We start from the raw sequence: 19,004 nt of genomic DNA, 5'->3' as shown, positions 1-19,004 counted from the left end.
ACATATGTTCATAGTAACGTTAGTATAGCTACTTTCTAAAAATGTAGAGAAGGCTGGGGAGCTATAAAGGAACCTTTAGACAACATTGATTGAACAGTATAATGGATTTCATAACTCGTAAATAGGGTCACTGAGTGTCACTTTGCTTAAGCAGAAGAAACATAAGTAGATGACTTGGACTTAACAAAGAAAAATTGCCAAAAAGATAAAACGTAAAAAAACCTGATTGATAAAATGGCAGATTCAAATTTTAGGCAAAGGGTGACTACACTGAAGATGCTAAAATATACATATATGATTCATAATGGATTTTAAAGGCATAACATCATTTCCATGAGTTATTCAATAGTTGATAATTTTGTTATTCTTATAGTTAGTGACTCTAAACGTTTCTAGGCCTAATCTATATATTACATTTAAAATGTTTGCTAATTTAGTATTTTGTGCTTTGTAACTTTTTAACCTAATTTTACATTCTATTCAAAGCTAACAAATGTCATGTGCTATATTGCACAGCTTTTACAACTTTGACGACAACTGTGTGGCTTTGCACAATAAGAGCAACACATCTATAAAGAACAATGTGTTCTTACAGCTTGTATTGCAACCAAAATAATTGGTGCATAAGAATTGCATTGATTTCTAAATGCTGCCATCAGATTTAAGAGCTTTTTGCTGTTTGAAGAACACAAGAATTAGTGCACTGCACCGAATTATACCAAGAGAATAATGCTTTCAACATATTTTACTCTTATTTCTTTGATCATGTCTTTAATTCCACAAATAACCAATTCATATGAGCTACAAGATACGATTCGTACTCTCAGGGAGGAGAATGCATACCTACATCACAAACTGAAAAATTTTACTCAAACACTGCGGGATATGAGAAAACTGCTGCTGGATCACTCACATGGTAAGAATAATGTGTGTATATATACATACATACATACATACATACATACATATATATATATTATTGCAATTATGAGTAGGTAAATATGCTTTGTTAAAATATGATGTTTTCAAAGGGTCTGCTGTGGATGCAGATAGTGACCAACTGCATGCCTGGAATGAATGGATTAAAAATGGTAATATATGTTTTCTCTAGTTATAGCGACTTAGTGTTAGAAACACTCATTTATGTATGTAGAGACTTGCATTCTTAACCCTCAAATGGTGTTAACTACTACTGCACAAATCTGCTGTTAGTGGACAAATTTTGGCCAATTGTGATTCCATTTATATTAGGGATGCACCGATAGGATTTTTTTGGGCCGATGCCGATACCGATTTAAACAGACAACTTCTGGCTGATACCGATACCGATATTGGTCTATTAGCTAGTTTATTTCTGCATCAAATAATTTTTACTGAACATGGATTGGATCTAATTAACATTCAACTGACATATTACTACTTCAAAAAAAGTTGGACTTCTTTTCCCCCACTAAAGTGCAGTATGTTTCTTTTATTGTCCAAGACTTTTGAGCCAGCTCAACAAAGGTATTCTGTCGGTGCTTAAGTATAGTGCACACCAAAACATTAAAACATTTTACTTGAACAACAGACATGCAACTCATTGCCTTTATGCGGTTAATTAATAAACAATCGGTATCGGCCTTTCTCGTGCTATTGCCGATATGCCGATGGTTTCAAATTCATCAAAAATCGGCCGATAAATATCGGCGGCCGATACATCGGTGCATCACTAATTTATATTTTTCAGAAATGTAAAAAAAATCTATTTTTTTCTTTTTGTTAAATGTAAAAACTTTCAAGTTATGCATTCATTTTGTGATTTAAAAGAATTGCCTGATTATCTTAACTGACTGCACTGTAAAAAATGCAGCATTTTGGTCAAATGAATATTTTTATGTTACTTTAACTAAACAAATGAAGTTAAACAATTTTAACTTATTTTTTTAAGTTATATCATCTTATGTGGGTTCAAAACAAAGTAGTTTTAACTTTATGTGTGTAAAATAGGCATTTTTATTTTTTTAGCCTAAATTCACATAAAACATGATTTTCATTAAAAACTTCATTCCAGTAATTAAAACACAGGATAAACCTTTAAAATTGTGCCACTTTTGTTTTTTGTGACATCTGATGAAATCAAAAATGAAGTTTCATAAAAAAAACTATGTCAATATAAAATAAGCATTTTAAATGTTTTTTTTACTAAATTCACTTAAAATTTTTGAATAAAGTCCAACTTTTTGCTTAGGTGGCAAACTAGGAAAAGTAGCCAAGTTTAGTACCGATCCGATTAAAAGGGGGAAAATCATTTTGCCCAGATTTGTCCCCAACATCACTTGAGGGTTAACATGATCACTGTGTAAAATCCGTGTTGCACTTAAATGTTTTAAGTTTAATTAACTTGAATTTACATTTTTATCACTCTAAAAACAAACGGTGCTATATAGCACCAAAAGTGGTTCTTTGCTCGTAATCATAGAAGAACCGTTTTTAGTGCCATATAGCACCGGTGAAGCACCTGTGTAGAACCATATAGTGCTATGTAGAACCAAATGTGGTGCTATAGTGGTGCTATATGGCCCCTATATGGTTCTACACAGGTGCTTCACCGGTGCTATATGGCACTAAAAACGGTTCTTCTATGGTTACGATTCAAATCAACAGTTTTGGTGCTATATAGCACCGTTTGTTTTTTTTTTAGAGTGTAGGAGTTGCTATAAATTATAAAAAAAATTAAATTACATTTTTAAATTAAATTAAATTTTATGTAATTTATAGCAACTCCTAGTTAAAAAAGTGTAAATTATTGTAATTTCAAATTGATTAAATTTAAAAATGTAAGTGCAACAAATTTTTACAGTGTGAAGGCTTTCAAAATGTGTAGGTTGTCCATGGACGTTTCATTACATAAATATTTCCCCTATTTTGTAAGTTATAGACTGTAATCTTATGTCAATTTTTGTAGGTATCAACACAGAGACTCGTCTCATGTTTGAACAAGCTTTCTGTATACTGGATCTTCACACAAGTGCTAATTTCTGTTTTCCAGAACAAATTCTTCTTGTTGTATCAAGTTTCTTTTGGATTGGGTTCCTCTTTATCTAGACACTAATGTTATATGCAATCTTTTAACCCGTTTAAACTTGTGGGAAACTAAAGTTGCCTAAACCTGCCTCTATGACTCTTATTTTACCTGGAAATATTTTTATGTGACTATGGATGATTTAAAACAACTCACATACAAAGAAACAGTATACACTCATAAAAATAAAGGTGCTTAAAAGGTTCTTCACAGCGATGCCATAGAAGAACCTTTTTTTGGTTCTTCAAAGAACCATTTCTTTCATACATTTTTATAATTTGAAGAACCTTTTTCACCTTAAAGAACCTTTGTGAAACAGAAATGTTCTATAGATGTTAAAGGTGCTTTAAAGAACCATTTAGACAGAAAAGATTCTTCTGCATCATAAAGCACCTTTATTTTTAAGAGTGTATGAGTTATTGACCTAATTAATAATGTGTCACACAAAGGGAGGTATTTTATTTATTAATTTCATTTCTAAAATTCTGACCGCAGTCAACAAAGTTTACTTTACTATGTTAATCTTTTCTATATAGACATTTTTTAATCATCTTTATGTGAATGTTTTGTGAAAAAAAATCTAATTCAAAGAAAATCAAACCTGTCGTAATTCAACCTCAATGTTAAAAATTACATTTCAATCAGTTTATTAGACAACACTAATACTTAAATATTCAAACCTGTGTTCAAACCTCTATAGCTCAGTGGTAGAGCATTGCGTTTGCAGCACAAAAGGTCACCTCCATTTTTGACCCAGTGCTTGGTTAAAAATAACCCAGCGGTTTTTAGAGTGCAAATTAAAACCTCAATTTGTAAAATACAGATAAAACCTGAGTCCAGCAGGCTTCAGTGTTAAGCTAAATGCAATTGTCTTTGTGTTTGAGAATGTAAATAAAAAAAATAAATATATAGATGTTTCCTTTGTTGATTCTGTTAAATGCTGATTCTCCATATTGCAGCCACGTGAAATTATTCCCAGCCATTTCTCTATCGCAGACTTTGGGTGTTTGATGTTCTACACCGCAGATTTCACATCAGCCCAACAGAATTGGCCTTTGTTCAGTTAATTAAAATCAGCCTCATGCATAGATTAGAAATCAGGCTATTTGTACTTTAATTTACATCTGATTGATAAATAAAATGAAGTCAATTTACATTTGCAAAGTCTTACTACATGTTGGGTTAGCTTATATACAATGGTAAACTGTCAGACATAAAGGTACAAAAGCTGTCACTAGGGGCAAAAGGTTGTAATATGAACCATTTGGGTTCAAATATGTGCCTTTGAGGTACCAATACATATCTTTGAAGTACCAATATGTACTCTTTGGCTACAAATGTGTACTTTTTGAAAGGGTAGATTGTAGTAAACTTTCCTAATAATCTGAAAATGTCTGAGAGTTGTGTGATGATGCACCAATTATCAAAGACGACATAAAAACGACACTAAAACATATAAGGGTACTTAAAAGTTTCTTCGCAGTGATCCCAATAATCAATTTTGGTTCCTCAACGAAAGATTCAGTCAAAGATTCATAGAATAACCATTTCTTTCATGCCGTTTTTTTAACGTTCTTTAGATGTTAAACTCAGCTAATTTTTATTTGATACGACTAATATTGTCGCATGCAACCAAACACACATACAGGTGTGAAATGATTGATGCCGAGGTGCATAACAAACGCTATTAGACTTGTGGACACCTTTTGTGAATAACCATCACAGGGATTTGAAAAACAATTGTTCTCATTTTTGTCTCAAAAAGCATGGTTTAGATTTTTATTTGTGTCCTCTGGCACAGTGTGGAAATAGGGCCTGAACACATGCAGAGTGGTGCTTTAGTTCTCTCATATTGTTTCTGGTTGCGAAGGGGGGGGGGGGGCGAACTGTGACCTCAGAGCCCATCTGTGTGTATGCGTGCAGGTATATGTGTGTCTGTTCCTCCATCATTAGATCAAGCGTGTTGCGTTGAAAAACCAGAGAGTGCTCACTGACAGAGATGCTGCACTGAATCTTAACAGTTTTGCTCTGCATGGGTGAGTCCAGTTTCTTGTTAATGTTTATCAAACCAATATATTTGCAATACTTCATTGAATACTATATGCATTATATTTCCAATTTTCTTTCATTTGTCTTTAAATTTGTGTAAATAGTGGTTTGAGTAAAGTTAATGTAGAAACCGAAACATCATCTAAATTCTTGACAGCTCATTATTTATTCTGCTATTTTACTCTTTTTACTGCACTTCACATATGCACTATAAACAATATTTTGCTGCCTTAAATTTTCTTGGTTTCATTAACTTTGATTAACAAGTCATTTCAACTTACTATTATTTATCTTGTCAATGGATGCGCTGCGACAACTTATAAAATAAACATTCACATGTTTTTGACAACTAAGTTATAACAACTCATCTCTAGTCAATACTTTATAACAACTCATGGTCAAGATAAATAATAGTAAGTTGAAATGACTTGTAAATCTGAGTTGATTAAACAAAAAAAAAACTTTGGGGCAGCAAAGTATTTTTTACAGTGTGGAGAAACCTAGTGGTTGGTTAAAATGCCAATTTTGGTTTGATACAACACGGCACATGTTCATTTTAACCCAACAGTTGGGTTTGTACATATTTGACCAAAACAATTCAACATTTTTTTACAAGTTATAAGGGCAAGGGTAAGTTATAAGGGTAATAAATGGTTATGGTAACAACTGCATATTATTCAGTGTACATTTGAAATGTATTATAATGATGTTATGTCATGTCTTGGTAAATTTGTTCATATTACCAGTGCGTGCAAATGAAAATGTACAAAAATGCCCATGGCATAAAAAAGATTTAACTATACTATGTTGACAATGTCAAAAATATGTCAAGCTAAGGAGTATAATATAGATTAAAAAATATAGATTTTTAATGCAATGTTTCATATTTTGCATCCTCTTATGGCATTTTTAAGAATGAATAGTTTACGTTCTGAATGATGTGAAATAAAGGGATAGTTTGCCCAACAAAATCATTTTCTCATTGTTATGTTGTTCTAAACCTGTATGAATATAAGGAATAAAAAAAAAAATATATATATATATATATATATATAGATATAGATATAGATATAGATAGATAGATATGTAGATAGATAGATAAACGATGGTAAGCACACAATTGATGGTACCCATTGAATTCTATGGTATTTGTTTAGTTAATGGCTACAATCAGCTGTGTGCTTACCATCATTTATCAAAATATCTTCTTTTGTGTTAATCATGATATTGAATAATGAAAGAATTTAAATTTTAGTGTGAACTATCCATTTAATAAGTTTTAATATATCGATCTATAAATACATGAAAACTATCAAATAAAAAATCTCAATATCCATTTCCACCATATCCTCAACTAATGCCGAACAAATGAAACTCCTTGTCTTGAGTGCTTGAATTGTGTTTCTGCGGGGGAGCTAATATTCAATACCTTAATGAATTGCTAAACTGCTTCTTCATTTAATGGGGTGTTGTTTGGCCAAAGCAAACACACCCCCGGCTGCTGGCATTAGACCCCATTAGCTTTCCCACCCGCTGTCTATGGCCCATGCCAGATGAGTCATAGCTTGAAGTACTCATTCATGCCCTCCTAATATATTTTAATGTGTCTAGAGCCTTGTTACATTTGTTAAATGTGACCCTGGACCACAAAACCAGTCATAAGGGTCAATTTTTCAATATTTTTTGACATCTGGAATCTGCAAAAAAAATCTAAATATTTGGAAAATCGTCTCTAAAGTTGTCCAAATTAAGTCCTTAGCAATATATATTATAAATACATGTTTGATATTTTTAAAGTAGGAAATTTACCACTGAAAAAAATGATTCATTGAATTTAATCAATTTTTTAAGGTAAGTGGTTGCAATCAATTTATTTAAGCTACATTTAAACAAAAGTTTTATATTTTATTTTACTTTACTAATCTTTTTTGTTTAAATGTAGCTTAAATAAATTGATTGCATCCACTTACCTTAAAAAAATTGAGTAAATTCAATGAATCATTTTTTTCAGTGTGGAAAACGATTTATGGAACGATCTTTACTTAATAATTTTTGGCATTAAAGATAATAGATAATTTTGATGTATGTACAATGTATGCTACTTATGACTGGTTTTGTGGTCCACGGTCATAATTACTGGCTGTTAACAAATATAAGCCTATTTAAAGCATCATAGCATAACTCATACCGCAGTGGTCATATTAGGAAAGCATTACACTGACACCACCCTATAAGTACACAGTGCCCATGCATGAAAGCTGATGTGGTCAGGTACAAACCTTACCTTACAAGCCTTCTAACTGATCCTCTAAGTACAAAGCATCCCTGCTCTTTTCATGTCACCATCAGTAAATGGAGGGTTTGCCGTTGCGTGTTGTAAAGTGGCCGATCCATTGAAGAGAGTAAAGAGGTCTGTAGTGTACAAAGCGAGCCTGTGATGATAATGAAACACAACCAAGATAGGAATATGCATGAAGGCTGCTTTACTCAGTAAGACTTTGCGATTTGACTTATCTTACACATCTTACACAAATTGAGCTTTGGGGGGATTTACTGTGAAAATCATATTTTAAGTAAGGTTATAGATTGATATCCAACTTCCTGGATTTCAATGACAAGATCATATTCTGTGTTGTTTTTAAATGTTTGAGTGAACATTGTATAGGCACTTTATTATACAAACCCTCCCCTATTTGATGTGAATGTATGGTTATGAGACATTTAACGTATTTATTTTACAGTGCATGAATGCATTTGGTCAGATGAGGAATGATGCTATGGACCATTATCATCACATGAACGGCACAGATGAAGAGGGTTAGCATGTCTCGTCCTGTATGGAGCTCATTGGAGACGCTCTGTTACCTCTGGCATTTTCTTCTGTCTTGTTCCATCAGAATCGGTTCCACTGCGTCTGAGTTAGGTGAGTTGAAAGAGCGCAGCATTTTGCAAGCATGTTAATGTGATATTATTAGATATTATACCGGCTTTCCGGAGAGACGCACGTGTGCCATGCAAATGTTTCATACACTTGCATAATTTGACAAAAGGCTCGTCTAAACGTTGTGCTGCTCTGTAACCTAGCAACGACAGACTTCAAACTAGCCCTGCTTCCTCAAAGTGGGATGTCCATATGAAATGAGATTAAGTGTCTGGAAATGCTGGATATTATTATATATTAAAACAGTAGGTCAATTAACTGAGAATGATAGATTTTTGCAAAATATGTTTGCACATTTTTATTATTATTTTATTTATTCATAATATTTTGCTAAATTTGTGTCAGAGAAAATAATCCCACAAGTCCTTGAAATCCTTGAAAGTTTGTGAATCTGGGGGAAAATTCAAGGCCCTGGGAAGTTTCGGAGAATATACATACATAGATACAGGTCATTGAAAGTGCTTGAATCTATTTTTAAGTTTTCTGGAAAAAATCCATATTAATCAGGATAATATCATTAAATTCTAGACTTTTTAAGCACACATGGTAAACTGTTCGCTTTAAATGCTTATATCTTCTGTATGCGAATGTTGATTCATACCGAAATGCTTTTTAGCATAGTTGTGTTTGACACATCAAAACGTCTCAGGTTACGTATGTAACTGTTGTTCCCTGAGAAGGGAACGAGGCACTGCGTCTCCCTTGCCATACTTCCTGCGTCCCTGTAACGCCGTCTTTGGCAATATTTCAGATAGCGATATACTTCCTCGCTTCCACATCACCCTGTCTTTGTCGTTAAGCCTCACCATTGGTTGAATTTAATATACACATTCAGCTATACTTACCCTTGGAGGCGTCCCCAAAGTGTCATCGCAGTGTTGCAGTGCAAGTTCCCTCAAAGGGAATCCTTAAGGGTAACACAACATAACCTTGCTCTCGAAATGTGTCCCCACATTTAGTCCTTGAATTTGAGGGTATTGGACCTTGAAAGGTTCTTGAATTTAAAGTTAACTAAGGTGTGGGAACCCTGAATAATTGACAATTAACATTATTCCACATATGCAAGCATTTTATAAAGAAATTAAAACAGTCACAAGAATCTCGTGCAAACGCTCCTGAATATATTTTGAAGTTGCACCAATTAAATTTCAGGAGCATATGCGACCAAAATGTTAGCAATTTTGAGCTCTGCATTATGGCGATCAATGTTTGATTTCATCAGCTCATTTGCATTTAAAGGGACACACCTAAAAAACAGCACATTTTTCCACACACCAATAAAGTGGCATTTTTAACATGCTATTATAAATGATCCATTGGGTATTTTGAGCTAAAACTTCACACTCTGGGCACATTGAAGACTTATTTTACATTTTAAAAGTATCAAAAAATGTCCCCTTTAATTTATGCTACTTATTTAAGCAAATGCTAATGCAAAAATTTGCGTAATATTGTATATTTTATTCTATATTTATTTAAAATTTTAATTAAAACGTTTTTACAATAATGCACACTAGGAAAAGAGCCACAGAAAATATATATTTAATTTATGCAATTTATTTAAAAAGCAAATAATATTGTTGTATAAGATTTTGTTGTATTGCATCAAATGGCCAACTGCTCGCATTAATTCTTAATGTACAAGTGGATAACAATGAACACTATACATGATACAGCAATAAGAAAGCAACAAACAGATTCAAATCACTGTTACGGACAGCAAAGCATGTATGTATGTATGGTATCCATTGCTTTAATATTTATTATTTAAGCAATATGCACAGAGCAATGTCTGTCAGGAGTCGACTTTGTGACTGCGATTATGTTTGTTTGTAGGTTTGGAGGATGTTTTCTTTCATCCCCAGTCTCTAAGAACTGAAGAGGGTCGGGATGTTTTCTTTCAGTGTGTTTCTGGTGACAGTTCTCCTCCTGCACAAATTTCATGGACAAAAAATGGCAGAGTGCTTAACACAGGAAACCAGATTCAGGTATGGTAAAGTAAAAGGTCAATTGTTAGAAAGTAAAACGTTAGAGTTGGTCCCTTGCTGTCAATGGGGCGGTACTCTTTCCAAAAGTACAGCATTGGATGTAAAGAGTTCATATAAGTGCATCAGAGATATATATTGGTACCAAACAGTGCATATTACCATCTCAAAGGTACATACTGGTACCAAATGTATACATAATGTACCTTAATGATATATATTACGGTACTACTGTCCCAGTGACAACTTGGGATTTTCCATCCCTGCTAAAAACAATAGAAACCATTACAGAAATTATATTAGATTTAATGTTTTTAATGGGAATTTTATTGGTTGTAATGGAAACTATAATGGTCTCTGTGTGTGTCTACTGGTATGTGTTTGGACCATTAAATCCTATTGGAGCAATACACACACAAAGGGACTTTGTAGTGGTTATAATAGTAAAAGATAATGGTTCCTAATGATATTTCAATGAAATACATTATAATTTCTGTAGTAGTTTCAAAAGGTATACAGTAAATGGGTCTGTAGTCTGTAATTATCTTTTTGTCTCTAAAATCTCTTCTAATGTTCTAATACATCCTAATATAGCCTGATACACTAAATATTACCACTAGGGGCAGTATGGAGGAGGGATCCAAATGAAGACTTCAGGCACTTTGCACATTGCTAACATCACCAAAGCAGACCAAGGACATTATGTCTGCGTCACCCACAATCCCTTGCTGAACATAAGCAAAGAAAGTCATGAGGCAACTCTGACGGTATATGGTACGATATAGATATAAACTAAATATATCACCTAGTTTATAACTTTGTGACCCTGGACCACAAAACCAACAATACATTGTATGGGCCAAAAATCATTAGGATATCAAGATCATGTTCCATGAAAATATTTTGTAAATTATTTATTAGTAATATGTGTTGCTAAGGACTTCATTTGTACAATTTTAAAGGCGATTTTCTCGATATTTGGATTTTTTTTGCACCCTCAGATTTCACATTTTCAAATAATTGTATCTCAGCCAAAAATTGTAATAAACCATACACCAATGGGAAGTTTATTTATTCAACTTTCAGATGATATATACATCTCAGTTTCGAAAAATTGACCCTTATGACTGGTTTTGTGGTCTAGGGTCACATTTGGCATTAGACATACAGTACATATCTATACCGTATGTCTTGCTTCTCATCTACCTCCTCATCTACATACAATGAAATGAATTGTATCTTTATTTGTACCTGCACAGGTTCCAGTATGAACATAAGGATCATTGAAGGCCCGCAAAATGTCACAGTAGCTGTTGAAATGGAGGCTGCTCTGCATTGTATTGTTGAAGGATTTCCCATTCCCACAGTACAGTGGATTAAAGATGGACATCCATTACTCAATACCTCCAGACGGAGTCTACAGAAGAATGGACAGCTTCTGGTTTTTCAGTGAGATTTTTATGGATATATGGTGGGATGTTGGAGGTCCAAGTCACTGTACTGTTTTATATTGCTTGGGGTTTCTGCTTAACAAATGTATCCAACTTTACCAGGTCGCAATAGTAAAAATATATGTTACACATTTTAATTGTGATTTTCAATAACAAATATAGCCAGAAGACTTATTCTGTCTATCCTCAGACTGTATAACATTATTAGATGACATGAAACGTGTTTTTTTCTCCTTATAGGAGAGTTTCTTCAAAAGACGAGGGCTTTTATTTCTGTGAAGCGAGCAATGATAAGGAGAGAGTTACATCACAACCTGCTTACCTCCTTCCTTTAGGTACCTTCATTTTGCATGAGTCTGATTTACTTTTAAAGCACATCGGTCATGATGCACCTCTAATTCATTCTGCATTTCTTCCTGTAACACAGTTAGGGATTGGACCTTTACTCAGGAACCAGCTAAGCTAACAGTAAGGAAGGGAGATTCTGCAACTCTTCCCTGTAGACCTTCACACAGCAGACCCCAAACACAAGTGTCCTGGTTTAAAAACAACCAGCTGCTACATCCAGGACTCCACTATACAACTGATCCTAATGGAGACCTGCTCTTCCACAGGTGCATTGTGTGTTTACTGCATTTAAACCATAGACTGTAAAAATTATGGATGTAGTGTCCTTGACATCACACATAGCTTTTTTGAGGCGGTGCCAGTCCACGTGGGTGCACCAGAGTCATATTTTGGGACAGACTCGAGTGTCACGCTGGAAATAGGAAGAGAAGTTGCCCGTCAGTGTGAACTCCTCCCTTCTGTCGTCTGATTGGTCTGATTGCTCTTTCGCAAGGGCTTCTGAGTTGGTAAAGTGCGCGAAGCCTGCTGCAGAGACCGCATCAAGGGGACAAAGGGGGCGCGGATAAGCACCCTTTAAAGTGTAAAAATGACAGATTGGACACCCTACGGACTCGTAGACTAAGCGAGCATGCGCAATTTAAGGCCATGAGACCGAAAGTCCACATGAAGTGCGCCATTTAGTACAGTGCCAAAGTAGAGACAAAACATGCTTAGGGCTACTGTAGAAACATGGTGTGACTTCGTGTAAGGGCACCCGCAGTGTATGTAAAAAAACGTCTAATTTTAAGGTAAAACAAACGATACAGTTCATTATGTAAAATTTTTAACCCTAACCCTGTCAAGAGATCCTCCTAAAAGTTACACAGTAACCCTTTTAACCAATAAAATGTCAATTTTCTGACCCAGCTAGTTTGACCTAACCTCAGTGGTCGGCTTTTGTCAAATATAAAGACAAAGCCCTGCAAATATACCGTAGCTACAAGTGTATATGATCCTTAAACTGTGCAACTTGTTGTGTTTCAGTGTACAGGAGACAGACGCAGGATTGTATTTCTGCAGAGCATCTAATTCCCATGTCAAAAGGGCTCTTACATCCCAAAAAATCTTTCTGGATGTTCTTGGTAAGGAAATGTTACACACGTATGTATGTGTTTTATCAATCTATCAATCATTTATATGTATTGATGATATATAATATACTAAAACCGGTCATGCGCCACACTAGTTTTACCAGCTACCATTATTACATTCATTTCATTTCAGAACCTCCATCCGTGACCATCTGGCCAAAGGTGCTGACGTCTCCTGTGGGAGCCGAGGTGGAAGTTCATTGCCAAGTGTCAGGACACCCTGCTCCTTTAATAAAGTGGTCAAAACAGGGCCAGTCAGTCCAGACCGGAGGCAAAGTCATGATGGGGTAAGCTGTGCGTGAAGATAATAATGGGCACTTAAGGTTAATGTTTAGTTTGCTTGATAAGTTCACTTTGTTCCCAGGGTAAGAAACAGTACTCTCTATATTTCTTCGGCGAGAGATTATGATGATGGTGTTTACACGTGTTCGGCCTCCAACACAGCGGGTCATGACGAGAAAACCATGACTCTTCATGTTGCTGGTAAAACTCCACTTGCAAAAATATTACTTACAGTGCCATTGTACTACTAATATATATTTTGGACATGTGGTACAATGACATTTTAAGCAGTCTGAAGGAGAGGTCTTCACGGGTCCACTAAGAGTGAGTTCGGGTCTAAAAGTTTCATGTGTGCCTCGGAAACGGGTCAGGTATAATATTAGCAGTCTCAGGTAATTTAAAGCGTAACTAAACCCCTGGTCAGAGCCTGACTCCACCCACTGGCAATATTTGAAAAATGCAAGAAAAGTGGGCAGATCCCAACGGAGATAAATGGGACGAACTAAGCTCGTACCAAGCATGTGGTGAGATCGTAACAAGGGCGTGGTGAGCTTGAACCTGCTTACGTCACGAGTCATTTTTTGGACCCAACATCCAATAGAAAAATTCAACTGCAGTAGCCACCGTTTAACCTGAAGAGGGCAGCACTCAGACGTTTTTACACCACATATTGTAGTATTGAAACACTTTATATCCAAAATGTCAAAAAACTTACTAAAATCAATGAACAGCACTAATAAAGCATCATTCTTACAGATCAGTAACTAAAAAAAGTTGGTTTAGGGTTTAGTTACTCTTTAAAATGAATGTGTATTTGCCCAACAAACCAAAGAAGACCCAAACTATTTTGCGTGTGATCATCAAGTCCTTTTCTAACCCCTCATCTGTCCTCAATCTGGCCGTAGGTTTATTTTTGTTGACAGACCTGTCAATCAATTTTGAATGCACATTTTAGAGGTTACCTTGGTGTCGTCATCAGATATCAAATGAAAACAAATGGAGCAGCGGGCCAAATTGGTTGGGAGGCCACCGTGGTTTCTTTAGTCTGACTGGTTCGTGCGTGGCTGCAGACTGCACACACGTCAGTGCCTTTTACATTCGGGTAAAGTCAAGTTAAAAAATTGCCACTGGGTCAGATTTGGGTGTTATTCTTTCTTTAAAAAATAATTTATGCACGTCGACTTTGGGTAATAAGTGATTTGGGTCGGGTACATTTGTTGGATCCGAGAAGACCTCTAGTCTGAAGTACTATATAGATACTGTAGGTAGTCTTTAGTAGCATTGTATGTGCTACTTTGTGATGTCTTTGCAGTGTAAACTGATAAAAACATTTCTTCTTGGTTTCAGTGAAACCCGTTATCGTTTCGTTCATCCCATCAGTCGCTGTTTCAGAGGGATCTCCTGTTAGCCTCCCTTGTCGAGCTGTTGGAGATTTTCCCATGAAATATAATTGGATCCGAATGGCCATGTTCCAAAAAACACCTGAACTTATGTCACTCCCTCAACATGCACACATTCATGGTTTGTGGATATTGCATACACTGTTATGACATTTGTGACCCTGGACCACAAAACCAGTTATAGGTTTCCTGGATATATTTGTAGCAATAGCCAACATTACATTCTATGGGTCAAAATTATATTTTTTATGCCAAAAATCCCTGAAGATCATGTTCCATGAAGATATTTTGTAAATTTCACATATAAGAGTACCTTTATCATCACAGATAATGGGACATTGGTTATCTCCAGCGTCCATCGAGCCGATGCAGGAGAATATCACTGCACTGCTGAGAATGGAGTCGGTCAGGATGTGCGAAGCACCATCATAACTGTGACTGGTTAGATACTTTCTTATGTCTCATGCATATTTACATCATTCTGTTGCATGTTTATTCATCTTGGATTTATCTAATCAGCCAAATCCTCTGATTTAAAGCTGAACCCGATGTCTTGCCCAAAAAGGATGCACTGAGTAAAAACATTATGGCCACTGTGAGTAATGCCACCTGTTAAGATTAACTTACATTTGTTACATAGTAAATAAAAAATTATACTTATCCTCATGTCATTCCTGTATAACTTACGTGAAACATACACCGCGTTCCAAATTATTATGCACATGCCATTTTTGTTTATTTTTCTAATACAGCCATTAAGTTTACAAATTTTATTTTACCCTCAACACTTATATGACAGTGTGGATGTTATTCTATTTAAATGAAATAAAAATATTTAAAGATACTTTAATACTTTGAAAAATATGCTGTTCCAAAATATTATGCTGTAGTTTTAAGTTGTATATATTATAAGTTGTAGTTTCCTACAATAAGGGTATGAAAAAAGATCTTTCTAAAGACAAAAAGTGTGCATTATCTTGAAAAAGCAAATTACTTCCAATAACAATTTATATTTGGTGGATCTAAACAGAAATTATTGAACTATTATAAGATTTTGAAGTGATTCACAGTACAGAACGGTTTTGGGCCCTATTTTCACGATCTAAGCGCATTGTCTAAAGCGCACAGCGCAACGTCTAAATGGGCGTGTCCGAATCCACTTAATTTAACGACGGGAAAAATGGTTTGTGCGCCGAGCGCATGGTCGAAAAGGGTTGGTCCTATTTTTTTAATGATTAATGGGAGTATTTTGGGCGTAACGTGCAATAAACCAATGAGAGTCTCAGCTCTCATCCCCTTTAAAAGCCTGTTGCGCTGGCGCTATGTCTAATCCCTATTTAAAGATGGACTTTGTAAACTGAAAAACTAAGCGGAGGAAGAAGATCACCAGTTTAAGATTAATGTTAAATAATTGTGTTGTTTTTCACTTGTATTAAATTTTTTATTTTTTGATTAAAACCTTTAAAACACGTTTTCTTTTAGTCATGGAAGTAAAAAAGCAGGCTTTATATTGCTTTAAATGTAGCCTATGGCTATCCAATATCATCAAAAAATAATAATAATAATTTACAAGTATGTAAGAAAAGGTTTGTACTGTATTATTGTACTTATTTAGAGATAAAGAATTTACAAACGGCTCTCCGCAAGGTTCAGCACTTGGACAGCGTCAGATTTTTTTAAGCATTACTTAAAAATGTTTCCCATCTCACCATATCCACAGGTACAGAGTCATCATATACAATAAATCGGTGAGGTAGCATTTAAAAAAACATTTAAAAACAGATGCATTTGTTTAAAGCAAAGCATTTGTTTACTTACCAGGCTACAGGTGAAGCAGCTCTTTGCGCCTTCTAACGTCTCATAATTAGTCCTCATTTATGTCCAAGAGACTCAATAATAATCTTTTACATTCAATCCTTTAATCTTTCATATTTACAAGCGTTTTTGTGCTGCTGCGCATTCATGTATGTGTTAAGCAAACCCACGTTGTCGTCCCGTTTAGGCGCATATTACTAATGCGCTCTTAAATAACAAAAAATCATATTGCGCCATTGACTTTAGACTTTAGACCAGGTTTTTGTTGGTCAATGGCGTAGTCTATTTTAGTTGCTTCAAAATAGCAACGCGCCAACAATGCGCGCCTGAAGGGGATACAGCAATTTTAGCGAGAAGTTCGGTTTATGGTTAAGTTTTTGGGTAGGATAAGAATAAAAACAGCGGTTCTGGCTACTATGGCCTAAATTCCGTGTAATGTTGGGTTTAGGGTTAGGTTTAGGGGTAGGATTAGGATGAAAAACGCGGTTTTCCTGCAAGTGGGCAGGAAAGATGATCATCACCGTAGAGAAGAGTAAAGAATCCTGCCTGTTTTTCCAAGATTTTGATAACTTTTTTACTTATTTGCCGTTTTTTAAATCGTTGGGTTGTGTGATTAATAACACATTTTTCGGAGGTGTCTTCGACTGAGAGCACATTTAATATCAGACTTTACCCTGACATGGAATGCAAAAAAATCAGTTTTTCTTGAATGTTTCCTTCTGTTCTACATAAGACAAATATGTAGATTTGGCATGAGGATCAGTAAATTATGACCGAATTAAAAAAAATCTGTGATTGTGATTTGTGATTTATGAGTACTTTGTGAGCACCAACCATTTTCAATAGGCTACTAGCTTTCATTTATTAAAGGGGACAGAGAGTGAAAAACCATTTTTCTACCCACATTCACAAACATACAAAAAGTGCTAAACATGCTAAACATCTTAGTCTCATAGAAATTCCTCTTTTAGAAATGTCAGCCAGAAAACAGCCCAATCTGAAAAACTGATGCTTATGACATCACAGGCATCTAACTGCCCTTCCACTTTAAAATAATTGGCTATATTTTTTGAGTGGCAGCAAAGTCAGCCAATCAGTAATGAGATTGCAAGTTAAGCCAGTAGGGGGAGCCAAATAGGTGCAAAACCACTTGTTTAAAATCCCCCACCCTAATAGAGCTATCTGAGAGAGGTTTTTAGGAAGCTTCTAAGGCATTACAGACCCACACAAAAAGATTTTTGTCTACATGTCACATCACAGAACAAGGAAAAATACTCCGTTCAATCATTCTATGTCACCTTTAACACATTGCCAAATGCAGGTCTGAGAACAGTCATGGATTTGGGTTTGTTTGCATAACTCCATCCTTGCAGGTTCCAGGGAGTAAGCAAGAGCTATTTACAGACGTCAATCGCCATGATTCAAAGATTCCAAGTTTTACGAGAATAAATGAACCCATTCGACAAGCAACTGAAGAGTACATAAAGATATCATGTAAGTTCAGAGTTAACACATTTTATTCTCTTTTCTTGCAATATCAAAACATGGTCATGCTTGTTTTGTCTTTGATCCAGCTTTAAAGGCTTTTGTTGAAGACTTGCCAACGCACCACTTTACTGATTCTCCCCAAGATATGACACAGTTTGCTTCTCTTAAGCCAGCTGGCATAAACAAAGGAAGAAAACCACAAAATCCAACATCTCCGCCCACCGACCCTACATTATTTCTCCAACTAAAAGAGACACGACAACACATCCAACCAACACAACCGGTGACCAAACTTATAGGTATTAACTTAAACGCAAGTGACCAGTCAGCAGTAGACTCATATTCTCATGAAGTCCAGCTTAAAAACATCAAGGACCAAACTGAGACATTCCTGGATGTGGACAACATCACCGTTTCAACGTCAGTGGAAAATCAACACAATCAAAGCCAAATAATCAAACAATCCAAAGGAACCAAGTCATCTGTGACGAATAATACAGACCTCATTGAGTCAGTAAAGAAAAGCACTTCTCAAGCCCCTATGAGAACTACAGACAATAATGCTAGGGATAAGGATTTATAATGTTATTACATAAAACATCACAATAAAAGATCCACAAAGGACTGCTGTCTGAGAAGAACTCAGTAGTTTTTACTGTAAAAAACGGCAGCTGTGGTTGCCAGAAAACCTCCGTAAAAATCAGTGGTGGCCTTAATGATTTGTTTTTTCTCGAGGGCGCTCGATGCGAAGTTCGTCACAACATGTATGTAGCCCATCATGTGTGTGGTTCCTTTTTCAAAATATGTGTTCTGCGCGTCAAGAGATCCTATGTGCATCACGTGTCTTGTCAAAATAAGTGCCTGCTGCAGTCTAAAGGGTTTATGATAAAAGAGACGCTCGCGTTTGCCAAATACTCGCATAATCTTATGCGTAATCAGAGATTACTTTTAAGTGAGTGTCTTGCATGTATTTTGTGAATGTGGGCGTCTCTTTTATCATCAACCGTTTTGACGCGTGTGCAGCAGGCACTTATTTTGACAAAACACGTGA

The 19,004-nt window shown here is 35.5% G+C and overlaps 1 protein-coding gene across 1 annotated transcript; it reads left to right on the top strand.

The window, feature by feature from the left end:
* The first annotated feature begins 5 nt into the window (after positions 1 to 5).
* On the top strand, positions 6 to 18,536 carry LOC141358774 (peroxidasin-like). Its single transcript, XM_073860411.1, has 17 exons — positions 6 to 916; positions 1,032 to 1,091; positions 2,948 to 5,100; positions 7,855 to 8,036; positions 9,891 to 10,042; positions 10,660 to 10,813; positions 11,299 to 11,488; positions 11,731 to 11,825; positions 11,918 to 12,104; positions 12,862 to 12,959; positions 13,102 to 13,255; positions 13,333 to 13,451; positions 14,598 to 14,771; positions 14,978 to 15,091; positions 15,190 to 15,245; positions 17,839 to 17,959; positions 18,040 to 18,536. The coding sequence occupies exons 4-17, from the start codon at positions 7,922 to 7,924 to the stop codon at positions 18,534 to 18,536; spliced, it is 2,226 nt and encodes a 741-aa protein (XP_073716512.1). The 5' UTR covers positions 6 to 916; positions 1,032 to 1,091; positions 2,948 to 5,100; positions 7,855 to 7,921.
* Positions 18,537 to 19,004: the final 468 nt, after the last annotated feature.

The sequence above is a fragment of the Misgurnus anguillicaudatus genome, chromosome 22, assembly GCF_027580225.2.
Source record: "Misgurnus anguillicaudatus chromosome 22, ASM2758022v2, whole genome shotgun sequence".
In the NCBI taxonomy this organism is placed as follows: Eukaryota; Metazoa; Chordata; class Actinopteri; order Cypriniformes; family Cobitidae; genus Misgurnus; species Misgurnus anguillicaudatus.
This window is presented reverse-complemented; position numbering and strand designations above follow the sequence as displayed.

Excerpts from the sequence above, each read along its gene's own strand:
- LOC141358774 (XM_073860411.1), top strand. The coding sequence starts at position 7,922 with ATGAAGAGGGTTAGCATGTCTCGTCCTGTATGGAGCTCATTGGAGACG. Across the intron at positions 8,037-9,890 it reads TTCCACTGCGTCTGAGTTAG|GTTTGGAGGATGTTTTCTTT; the intron begins GTGAGTTGAAAG and ends GTTTGTTTGTAG. Across the intron at positions 10,043-10,659 it reads ACACAGGAAACCAGATTCAG|GGGCAGTATGGAGGAGGGAT; the intron begins GTATGGTAAAGT and ends TATTACCACTAG.